Source organism: Chrysochloris asiatica, unplaced genomic scaffold, assembly GCF_000296735.1.
Source record: "Chrysochloris asiatica unplaced genomic scaffold, ChrAsi1.0 scaffold00015, whole genome shotgun sequence".
Taxonomy (NCBI): Eukaryota; Metazoa; Chordata; class Mammalia; order Afrosoricida; family Chrysochloridae; genus Chrysochloris; species Chrysochloris asiatica.
The window spans coordinates 14,741,738-14,754,158 of NW_006408533.1; the positions used below are offsets into that span (position 1 = coordinate 14,741,738).

Below are 12,421 nucleotides of genomic sequence, written 5' to 3' on the forward strand. Positions count from 1 at the left end.
CAGACTCACTGTTCAAACAGAGGCTGGTGGAACCCCTGAAATGATGACCCTTCATTAATTATGCTTTCAGCCTGTAACTAAACTCAACCCTATCCAGCCAAGCAATAGCCAGGTCAATAAAGAGAACCATAACACTATGGAGGAGGTACATATACCTTAGAATAATCAACCATTCAAGATCAAAAGGACAGCATTTGTCCTGAAACAGTTCAGAAGACAGGCAGGGATAGGAAAGAAGGACAAATGAAAATGGGGATTACAAAACAAAGGGGTAGGAGTTCCTGAATGAAAATAGATTTGCTCTTGAAACTATTACCCAAATCACAATTAAATAATTCAACCCAGAAGTCAATTTGGGGATTTTTTTCTAATGAAATGTTAGGACCCTGGCTCTGGAGTAAATGATGAGTAAACATGGTTCCCTGTCACTGCCACCATGCTCTGAATGCAAAAGGTTCTTCAAGAAAATAATGAAATAGTGCTTTATCAATAAAGTTTATTTTTTCTTACATCAGTGGGCTTCTCTCTTGTCCTTTTCTATGTTTTATTAAGTATTGGATGACAGATGAAATTTTGACATTTCATCCACTGTTCTTCAGATTTTGTTAAGCCTAGATTACCTTCATTTCCCTCATGTTTGAGGATTTTTTTTCTTAGTGCCAGAAAACTTTAATGTGACAATGAAACCCTGTGCCTTTTAATTGTTCTGAGTTTTCCCAAGACTTTGGCATGTATTTATTTGAAATACTTATTATTACTTTATTGGTTTACTCTGCTTATGTATGATACAATGTTGTTGTTATTAAGTGTTATTGAGTTGGTTGCAACTCATAGTGACTCTTTATAGAGTTTCAAAGGAGTGACTGGTGGGTCTGAACTGCGGATCTTGTGATTAACAGTCCAGCACTTATCCTACAGAGCCACACTGTTTATTATGTTGTTGTTACTGTTTAGGGTAATAGACAGTACCCACATACGTGTATATGTTAACTCAGTGTTGATCATTTGAGTCAGATCTGTTTCTGAGGTAGTTTCAGAATTTAGGTGAAATGCATTCAAGATCATATTTGGACTTTCATGGATTTGTTTTAATTTTCTTCAGCGTCAGCTTGAACTTGCATATGAGCAATTGATTGTCTGTTCTACAGTTGGCTCCTGATCTTGTTTTGGCTGGTGATATTGAGCTTGTCAGCAGTCTCTTCCCACAGATGTAACCAGCTTGACTCCTGTGTAATCCATCTGCTGAGGTTCACGTGTATAGTTGTTATTTATGTTGTCCAACAAAAGGTATTTGCAATGAAGAAAAGTCATTGGTCTTGTAAAATTGTATCATGAGATCTCCAGCATCGTCAAACAGTCCGTATCCTTCCTCTTTGCTTCCAACTGACAGATGAGTGGTGATAAATTCATCTTAGCGAAAGTTGGAGGAAAAAGACTAATTATGAAGGCAGTATCTTCCATGTTTTCAGAATCTTTTGATTTTTAGTAAATTAGGCGATTATCAAATATCCGAAGAATGTGCTCAATTTTATTTCCCCTTCATTTTGAGGATTTTATCTAATGAAAGGTTAGAGTAGATAGTACTGAGTCATTTCCCTGTATCATTAGCATTATAAGTGAATTTCTTCACTTAAGTGAATTTCTGTCTCTGAAATTGTCCTTTCTTCGTAGTATTTTCATGGCCTGTGCTCTAATTTAACTTCAGTTAGGACAACATATATCACTGCCATCTGATGTTTAAGCTGAACTTAGTACAAAAGAAATATTGATTTACAATAACCTTGATTATACCTCAGATGAGCTTTGCCCTCTGACCTGAACACTAGGGTATATTGATTCTTTCTTCTTCTTTTTTTTTCCCCCCCTCTTTTTTCTTGTTTAAAAATATTCATGTGGATATCTTCATAGTCAAAAATCTCACACAGAATTAAGTTGGTAAAATCAGCTCTCATGAACCCAGACATTCATTATTGAAATTTTTGTTTTGCCTTAGGTTAGACACTTGGATGTTAAAAATTAGGTATTTGAGTAGTGCTTTTTAGGTTGCTTTGCGTGAGTGGTGGTAGAGTTCCATGGAGTCATTTCTGACTCATAGCAACCCCTGTACAGGGTTTTCTGAGGCTGTAAATCTTTACAGGAGCAGAAAGCCTCATCTTTCTCCTAAGGAGTAGCTGATAGATTTGAACTGCTGACCTTGCTATTAGCAGACTAGCTCTTAATCCATTACATTATCAGGACTCCTTAAGAGAGCTTAATTTTGTTGTTGTTGTTGTTTTGAGAGCTTAATTTTTGAAGTCCTTTCAGTATCAGCATTTTTTAACACTTTCATTTTTAATTCTTCTCAATTACTTGGGCAAGCTGCATCCTCTGAACCCTGTGAGGGCACTTCAAAAAATTCATGGAAAACTTCCATTACCTTTTCAATTCCATTGTTCCACACACTTTTTGGTGGCCCCTAGGATATAATTTTCTATATCAGGATCTTTCTACTTTTTTGACTTTTGTGAAATTTTAGGTATAAGACCTTCTTTTGAGGAGGCCTAGTGGTACAGTATTTAAAACACTCAGCAGCTAACTGAAAGTCAGTGGTTGAAACCCACCAGCTGCTCCTCTGAAGAAAGTTGTGGCAGACTGCTTTCCTAAAGATATTCAACCTTGGAAGCCTTATGGGACAAGTCTGCCTTGTCCTGTAGGGACACTCTGAGTCAGAACTGACAGTTGTTATTAGGTGCCATCGAGTCAGTACCGATTCATAGCGACCTTATGCACAACAGAACAAAACACTGCCCGGTCCTGGGCCAACCTCACTACTGTTACCAAGCTTGAGCCCATTGATGCTGTCACTTTGCCAATCCATCTCTCTGGGGGTCTTCCTCTTTCTCTCTGACCCTCCACCTTACTAAACATGATATCCTTCTCCAGACTAGTCCCTCCTGACAATATGCCCGAAGTATGAGAGACTTAAGTTTAGCCATCTTGGCCTCCAAGGAGCACTCTGGCTGCACTTCTTCCAAAGTGGATCTATTGGTTCTTTTGGCAGCCCATGGCACTTTCAATATTCTCCTCCACACCATAACTCAAAAGTATCAGTTCTTCTACGGTCTTCCTTATTCACTGTCCAGCTTTCGCATGCATATGAGGTTATTGAAAATACCATGTCTTGGGTCAGACGCACCTTAGTCCTCAAGCTGACATCTTTGCTCTTCAACACTTGAAAAAGGTCTTGTGCAGCAGATTTGCCTAATGCAATACATTGTCTGATCTCTTGACTGCTGCTTCCACGAGTGTTGATAGTTGATCCAAGAAGAATGAAGTCCTTGACAACTTCAATCTTTTCTCCATTGATAAGAATGTTGTTTATTGGTCCAGTGGTGAGGATTACTGTTTTCTTGACATTGAGATGTAATCCAGACTGAAGGCTGTGCTCTTTGATCTTCATCAGTAAATGTTTTAAGTTCTCTTCACTTTCAGCAAGCAAGGTTGTATCATTTGCATATCACAGGTTGTTAATGAGTCTTCCTCCAATCCTGATGCCATTTTTTCCTTTGTAGAACCCAGAGTCTGGGATATATATTCTTTTGTTTTTCTTGCCATGTTTTCTAAATCTTTGCAGTATAACTTCCCATTTTGGAAGTGCTGGAAGTGACTTAACAGCAATGGCTTATATGTTCTTTTGTTTTTCAGTCCATATTTTCTAAATATTTGCAGTCTGTAGCTTTCCATATTTATGGAATGTTACCATGTTAACAGTTAATTTCTCAAAACTGACAAAAGTGAACACAAAAACCTTGGCTTGCTTAACCAATTTAAAGTAATTTTACTTAGTCCTTTTACTGTCACTTGGTAAGGCTCATGTTTCCTTGCTTACAAAATAAAAACAATCTCCTTTTGTAACCAAAAGTAGAACTGATTTTGTTTATGGTTGTAAAAGTAGTAGAGGCATATGTAATCATAGAAGTTAAGTCATCATAACTAGTTTACATAAATTAAACTTGCTACTTACTGATTATAAAATGAATGCAATACATGTACTCTTATTGAAGGTTATTTGTGAGAGATGCAAGTTGTACCTTTCTTGATTTGTGATTAAACAATAACTGTATTTAATTTTGCTCAGGTTGGGCATGTCAAGAGAGGAATCTTTGAAGCTCACTTCTGGACAAAACAATGATGCAGCTGAAAGCAGTTCCTCATGTGGGACCTCTAGTCTTATGAGTTCTTCTGCACAGACATCTTTGGAAGAACAAGAGTCAAAAAGCATGAAAAATCCAGTTTCCCCAGAGCCTGAGCTCTGTGCCACACTTTGTCCTATGGTAGAGATTCCAGCTAAAGATGGAATGGCAGAATCTGAATCAGAGGATATCTTGATTCCTGAAGAATCTGTGATTCAGGAGGAAATTGCAGAAGAGGTAGAGACAAGCATCTGTGAATGCCAGGATGAAGATCATAAGACAATGCCTGAGTTTTCTGAGGAGTCTGAAACTGCAAACAGTTCCCATGCAGAGCCCCACATCTCACCGCCTGAAGATAACTTAGAATCCTGTGTCGTGATGAATGATGTTTTAGAAACTTTGCCTCACATAGAAATTAAGGTGGAAGAGAAATCAGAATCCCCCCAGGAAGAAATGTCCGTTGTTATTGATCAAATAGAAGTCTGTGACTCTCTTGTACCTTCCACTTCTGTGACTCAAGTCATAGAACATAGGGAGCCAGAAACTGCACTAGAGACCAATACTCCAAAATTACCAACAGGGTCATCTTTAGAAGGCCAGTTTCCAAATGAAGCAATTTCTGTAGATATGGAGTTGCAGAGTGATCCCGATGAACAGCTTTCTGAAAATGCTTGCGTATCTGAAACATCCTTCTCTTCTGAGAGCCCAGAAGGTGCCTGTCCCAGCCTGACATCCCCAAGTGGAGAAACACAATCCACTTGCGAAGAATCATGTACTCCAGCCTCCCTTGAGACCGCATTCTGTTCTGAGGTGTCCAGCACTGAAAATACAGACACATATAATCAGAGAAAGCCCACTGATGAAAATCTCCATGCATCTTTGATGTCAGAAATATCTCCATTATCCACTTCACCGGAAATATCAGAAGCGTCTCTTATGTCCAACTTGCCTTTAACATCAGAAGCATCCCCTGTATCAAACTTACCTTTAACATCAGAGACATCACCAATGTCTGATTTACCTTTGACATCAGAAACTTCTTCAGTGTCTTCCATGCTTCTCACATCTGAGACCACGTTCGTATCCAATTTATCGCTTCCTTCCGAAACCTCTCCAACTACTAATTCTTCTCTGAGTGAAAGAATGTTGCATCAACCAAGAAAGTCACCTTCCATGCCAGAAGAACCACACTCTTCACAAAAAGATGAAGCTTCTACCCCAGTCAGACCCCTAGGAGAGAGCCTTCTCTCTCAGCAGAAGACTCTGTCGAATGCTCCTGAAGCTATCAAAATGGGTTCTTCTTCCGTTGTTCCTGATGCCTTTCCACTTGAAGAATTACACAATAAGACCATGAATCAGCAGCCTTGTAAATCCCATGCTGAACCTGAGAAATCCTACCCTCCAAATGAAGAACTTCCTTCTCCAGAAATCATCAAAGTGAAAAATCATAGTGTCCTACAAAGAATAGATAAGAAGGCAGTGTCCTCCCCTTTGGAATTATCTGCCTTTTCTGAGGAGACTGAGAGGAAAGGAAGTGAGCTTCCATCAGCTAAATTACAGGACAAGCAGTATCCTTCATTAGTGGACAAGGCTTCATTTTCAGAAGGCCCTAGAAACAGAACGCATAAGCAAGGAAGCACACAGAATCGATTGGAGACCTCACATACTTCCAAGTCATCAGAGCCCTCCATGTCACCTGATGGGATAAGAAATGAAAGAGAATCAGAAATATCAAAGAGGAAAACTGCAGAGCAGCACAGCTTTGGAATCTGTAAGGAAAAAAGAGCTAGGATAGAAGATGATCAGTCAACCCGCAATGTACCATCCAGCAGTCCACCTGAGAAAGAACAGCCTCCAAGAGAAGAACCCAGGGTCCCACCTCTCAAGGTATGGCGATAAGTAAAGTGCTATTTGTATTTGATAGATAAGCTTTTTCTATTAGATGCATTATTATTTATAGGACTAGTTACTGAACTTTTCAGTAGTAAAGTCAATCTTCCAGATGTATGTGCTTGTTTGTAATCTAATTCTAGCAACATGCAGCCTAATAACTTATTGCTTCTTTTAAAGGCTGTACATTGAGCTCATATAAGAAGATTAGATACATACAGTAAAACATCAGCGAGTGCTGAAAAATATTTAAAGAGAGTTTAATAGGGACTGAAGGAGCTTCAGGACACCGAGGTACTGTGGATTCCAGATAATGCTTTTGTCTGAGTCCATTTATTTTGTTCTAGACTCAAAATGTATTATTGCATTATAGGGTTGGTGTAGGAGCCTAAACATAGTCAAGCTTTATTTTTCTTAATTATTTTTTCGTCATTTTGGTATGCTCTGGAATCAACTTTTTGAGGAGATACTTGATCTCTGCGAGATTAAATTGTAAGAGCATGGCCATAGTTACTCTGTTTAATAAAATGTTGTTAAGTGCCAGTCTCGAGTCATTGTTCCGACCCATAGCCATCCTGTATAGGGTTTCCAAGGAGCTACTGGTGAGCTTCAACTGCTGACCTTGTGGTTCAAACTGACTTTGCAGTCCAGTGCATTAACCCACTGTGCCACACCAGGGCTCTTATAATACATTCTAATTTCAAAAGCAATGGAAAGAAAAATATTTGTATGCTTTTAATAAATATCTTTAAATATACCAGGCTGATTTTTTTTTTTTAAGAACTAAATTTCAAGCTTATATGCAGTTTATTTAAAGGTAGATGATGGTATTTTCAAGTGCTGTTGAGTCGGTTCTGTCCCATAGCGACCCTGTATAGGGTTTCTGAGGAGCGACTGGTGAGTTTGAATTGCCAAACTTGCAGTTCAAACTGACTTTGATAGATAGTATAAAAAATGTGAAGTACCAACCATTCCTCCCAAAGCGCTCTGTTCAGCTTGGTTCGATAATTCATTGCAGTGGTCACAGAGAACTCCTAGACAATATGGGGTTTATTAGGAAAGTTAACAGGTGCCACTAAAAGATCAGAAAATGCTCAGGGCACAGTTGTTCCTGTCAGCTTCTGTTAAACGTCCATAGGACAACCATTCCACCATAAGCGTCAGAGCTCCATGGGTCAGCAAACCTAGCTCCATCAAGTAAGGCCCTGGAGGCACTCCTTTCTGCAAGCAAATCTCCCGCCAGAAGTCACTCAGCTGTGCTTAGGCTGGGAATCTCCATGTTGTCTTCTGCTCTAGTTCTTGATTCTGCTGCTCCTCTGACACTCCTTCAGTGCTGTATTTTTCTGTCCCTGGGTCAAGGAAATTCAATGCACAGGGATCTCAAGGTCCAGAGGACAAGTTCCACTTCTGGCTCATCTAACATGGTAGTAAGATTTCCCCCCTCCTGCTTCTAACATGGCATATTTTACACCCATACTGTAGCTTCAAGTTTTTCTGATTTCAGTGAACTCTGCTAACATTTACAGCTGAATCATGCCATCCCTTCAGCATCTTCTCTCACCTTCTCTTACATAGACCCAGCAGAGCAGAAACGTTGTTTGGTGGAAGTTACAGACTATGGGTAGAAAAGACATGAGGTCATCACGACACCACAAGTAGATGATAGAAAGATAGACAGACAGATATTGATAGGTGATAGGTAGTAGGAGAGAGATACAGACTATAAGCAAATTTGGTGTTTGCTTGTTTTGTACGTTCTTGTTTGATTATAACTAGTTTCAATTTTTTGAAATGTTTTAACTTTGTAGACTAAGGGTTTTCTTTAAAGGGGAAAATCAAGCCCCCTTGCTAAATTAACCTGGAAAGGTTTGGGATTAGAAGAGAGGCAGCTCAAGCAGTTTGACAATGAGAATAGCTCATTACATCCATCAGAGTCTCTAAGTACAATTCTAAATTGACCCAATCTTTTAGTGTGTGTTAGGTGGCTATATTGTAAATATGTATGTATTCAAAGGAGAGATATAAATTCTGTAGTGAAAGTTTTACCCAGGGATTAAAGAAATCATAGTACATCTAAACAGCACCCAATTGTGTTATGACCCTGGACTTCTTGTTGTTAAATGATGTTGAGTTGGTTCTGACTCATAACTATCCTATATAGGGTTTCCAAGGAGCAGCTGGTGAGTCTGAACCGCTGACATTGGGGTTCAAACCAACCTTGTGGTCCAGTGCATAGCCTACAGTGCTGCACCATAACCCCGGGCTAGACAATTTTATCTCTGTAAATTGTTTTTTGGGATTTTTTTTTACTGTAAAATGAGGGGCTTAATCAGATCCCTCTCAGCTCTACAAATCTACATACAGCTCATTGTTCTTTGTGACTAGAGCATCCCGCCACGGGACTTGATTTGGTTGTGAGATCTCATAAGTTTGGCCTTGAGTTCTATGAGCATCACTGGGGGTGGGGTGTCTTAATTTGCACAATTAATTAAACAGTGTGGATTGGGTCGTTTACTTAATTTAGCACATTATGGATTATAAATTCCAAATGAAACTGGACAGCCCATACTTTATCTTAGGGGCAGAACACCAGGGAACACTCTTGCTTTATGAAAACAACAACCTTTTGGAAAGGAGAGCACTGTTACAAACAGAGTCTAATTTCATCTTCATAATAGCTCTGCGAAGGAAATAGACCGGAAAGAACTCGTTTTATTTTACAACTGAGTTTACAAACTTCTATTGTGTATGTAAGGCAGCGTGCAATGTGCTGTGGGAACACACAAAAAGTAAGTAACAGTCCCTGGCTTAGCTCAGTTATTGGAGAAACTGAGGTACACAGTGTTTAAGAAGGTTCACAGAACCCTTTTGCGTAAAGCAAAAATGAGAATTCTAACTTCCTGACTTGTTGGCCAGGGCTTTTTTCTTTGGACCAAAGAAAGTTAGGTCAAAGTCAAGTTGCATTAGGGTCCCAGTGTTTTGAATCAACAAGAATAATAATTTAAAAACTAAGGATCACTAAGTCTTTTTAGTTATCTTCATTTTAAGAAGCATTATCTTTGTTTCCTTTTCTATGAGGCATCAAAAGGAGTCAGCATTTCCCTGCCAAATGAGGTGACTGACTGAGGTTTTTATAGATTGAAATCTTGATTTTCACACTTGTGCTACTACATTTACTCTTGCTTTATCCTCTAGAGCTCCTTCAGGGATTTAGGTGTCATTTTTTCCACAATATTAGTCATTGCAGGCATTGTCAAGGTATTATCCTACTCTATATACCTCTTGGTAATTATGTATGAAACACTAAATCTTTTTACTCTCCCCTTCTTTTAGATCCAGCTTTCCAAAATTGGACCACCTTTTATTATCAAGAGCCAGCCTATCTCTAAGCCCGAGTCTCGAGCATCCACTGGCACTGCCGTTAGTGGGGGGAGGAATACAGGAGCCAGGACCCTTGCAGACATCAAGGCCCGTGCTCAACAAGCAAGGGCTCAGCGAGAAGCCGCGGCTGCAGCTGCTGTAGCTGCCGCCGCCAGCATCGTCTCTGGAGCCATGGGGAGCCCAGGAGAAGGTGGAAAAGCCAGAACCCTAGCACATATCAAAGAACAGACAAAGGCTAAGCTCTTCGCCAAGCATCAAGCCCGAGCCCACCTCTTCCAGACCACTAAAGAGGCTTGGTTGTCTCCGCTCAACTCCAAGGAAGGGCCTCCAAACTTAGAAGTGTCTTCAACTCCAGACACAAAAATCGAAGCTTCAACTGGTGTCATCATTGTCAATCCGAACTGCAGGTCTCCTAACAAGTCAGCTCACCTCCGGGAGGCTACCACTGTATTACAGCAGTCACTTAACCTGCCTAAAGTCCCAGAAACGGCCACTGACTTATCTGGGCAGAGTTCTGATGAAAATATCCCCATGCCACATTTACCTGAGAAACTTGTTTCATCTACCTCTTCTGAAAGCAGCAGTGTGCCTGGGCTTTTTAATAAAAATCCTGTCCCTGTGTCTGTCTGCAGCACTACTATGTCGGGAGCAATTACAGAACATCCCTTTGTAGGTCCTGTTGACAAATCATCTGTTCTAATGCCTGTCGACAGTGTCAACACAACCATTTCTGCTTGTAATATGAGCATGTTAAAAACCATTCAGGCAGCTGACACTCCATGCATAGCCATTATACCAAAATGTATTGAAAACACTCCCCTTCCGATTGCTACAGAGAGTTCAAGCATCCCCAGCTCCGTGGATGATAAGCAGTTGCTGATAGCAAGCAACAGTGCCAGCAACTTAGTCACCAGTCCATACACCTCCGTGCCAACTCCATCCGTTGGAAATTTGCCAAACCATCTCTCCACGAGCTCTGTCTTGATTCCCCCAGCAGGAATAAATAACCGATTTCCTTCTGAGAAGATGGCCCTGCCTGGGAGTGAAGATCAGGCCACCATTTCCATGGGGACCACTGTGAGGGCAGCCCTGAGCTGCAGTGACTCGGTAGCAGTCACAGACTCTCTGGTTGCACGCCAGCCCATTGCAATGTTTACTGGCAACGTGTTCACAATAAACTCTTACGATAATCCTCCCAACGCAAATGCTGAAAGTGTAGACAAAAATGCAGGGCCTCGGACCAGAGCGGATCATTCTGGAAAACCTCAGCAACCACCCGGTGGCTTTGCACCAGCAGCCATCAACCGATCAATTCCATGCAAAGTCATTGTGGACCACAGCACCACGCTAACCTCCAGCTTGTCTCTGACAGTCTCCACTGAAAGTGCAGAAACCAGCCTGGATCTCCAGAGTAGGTTAGTGAGGACAGACGCACCCATACAGTCCCTGGCATGCCCCCAGGTGTCAGTTATTAGTAGGCCGGAACCAGTTGCAAATGAAAGTGTAGCTCATGGCTCCAGTTTCATTGCTGCTTCTGAAGCAGACTGTAAAGCCCTGCAGGCCTCCTGCACAGGTCTCCAAGAATTACCCCTAGTTATACCAGATAAACTGAATGAGGTGCCTGCACCTAGTCACAGCTTTGCTGAGCAGGCACTTGGCCCAACTACTTTCAAAAGTGAAACAGACACAAGCTGTAGTAATCAATATAACCCAGGTAACCGGATTTGCTGGAATGATGATGGAATGAGGAACACAGGACAGCCTCTGGGTAGCCACTTGGGGTCAAGTAAGCAGAAAGAATATCTAGAACCGAGTTGCCCAAAGACTATCAAAACCGAGCATGCCAACTACTCCCACGTGCCAGAACTTCACCCCAGAAATCTTATAACAAATGTCACACTCCCTGTGAAATCTGAAGCTCCTGAAGTGGACAAAGGCTTTAGAATGGACACAGAAGAGTTCCCTGGAGCTGAGCTACCTTCTCCAGCAACAGAGGTAACCTCTAGCGTACAACAACCGCAGAACTCAAAGGCTTCCACCGCCAGTCCCATGGAAGAGGCAATTTCCTTGGCGACAGACACCCTGAAAAGGGTTCCGAGTACAGGGAGCTCAGGCTGCCGTCTGTCTTCTGTGGAGGCTAACAACCCACTGGTGACTCAGTTACTACAGGGCAACCTGCCTTTGGAAAAAGTGTTGCCGCAGCCCAGACTGGGAGCCAAGCTCGAAATTAACAGGCTTCCTTTGCCTCTTCAAACTACCTCAGTGGGCAAAGCAGCGCCAGAGAGGAGCATTGTGGAGATGCCATCCAGCTCTCCAAATCCAGATGGTAAGGGCTACTTGGCAGGGACCCTTGCACCACTCCAAATGAGAAAGCGAGAAAACCACCCCAAAAAGAGAGTGGCCAGGACTGTTGGGGACCACACACAAGTTAAATGTGAAGCAGGGAAACTGTTAGGGGACCCCGATGTCAAAGGGGTGCCTTGTGTTATCGGCTCCAGCATGAACCAGCTAGGGCACAGCCAGCCCTTTAAACAGGAGTGGCTGAACAAGCACTCCATGCAGAACCGAATGGCCCACAGCCCTGAGGTCAAACAGCAGAAGCGACTGCTCCCCTCCTGTAGCTTCCAGCAGAACCTGTTTCACGTTGACAAGAACGGCAGCTTCCACCCAGAAGCTGCTACCTCACACAGACAGCAGTTTTACCAAATGCCTATGGCTGCAAGGGGCCCCATGCCAACTGCAGCTCTGTTACAGGCCTCTTCCAAGAGCCCAGCAGGCTGTAATGCATTTGCCTTCAATAGACATCTTGAACAGAAGGGATTGGGAGAGGTCGCTGTTTCTTCAGCCCCTCACCAGCTTAGGTTAGGCAACATGCTATCCCCCAATATACCCATCAAAGAAGGTGATGATGTGGGGGGTACTACACATACAATGCCAAGCAAAGCACTAGCGCTTCCTCCACCTCCACCACCTCCACC

General features: G+C 41.9%; 1 protein-coding gene across 1 annotated transcript in view; it reads left to right on the top strand.

Annotated features, from left to right (window-relative positions):
- The window catches only part of ASXL3 (additional sex combs like 3 (Drosophila)), a 213,655-nt gene that overhangs the window by 200,495 nt on the left and 739 nt on the right, over positions 1–12,421 (top strand). The window contains exons 10-11 of the mRNA XM_006835133.1: positions 4,118–6,059; positions 9,396–12,419. Coding sequence (XP_006835196.1) covers positions 4,118–6,059; positions 9,396–12,419 — 4,966 coding nt within the window. The remainder of the gene's footprint in view (positions 1–4,117; positions 6,060–9,395; positions 12,420–12,421) is intronic.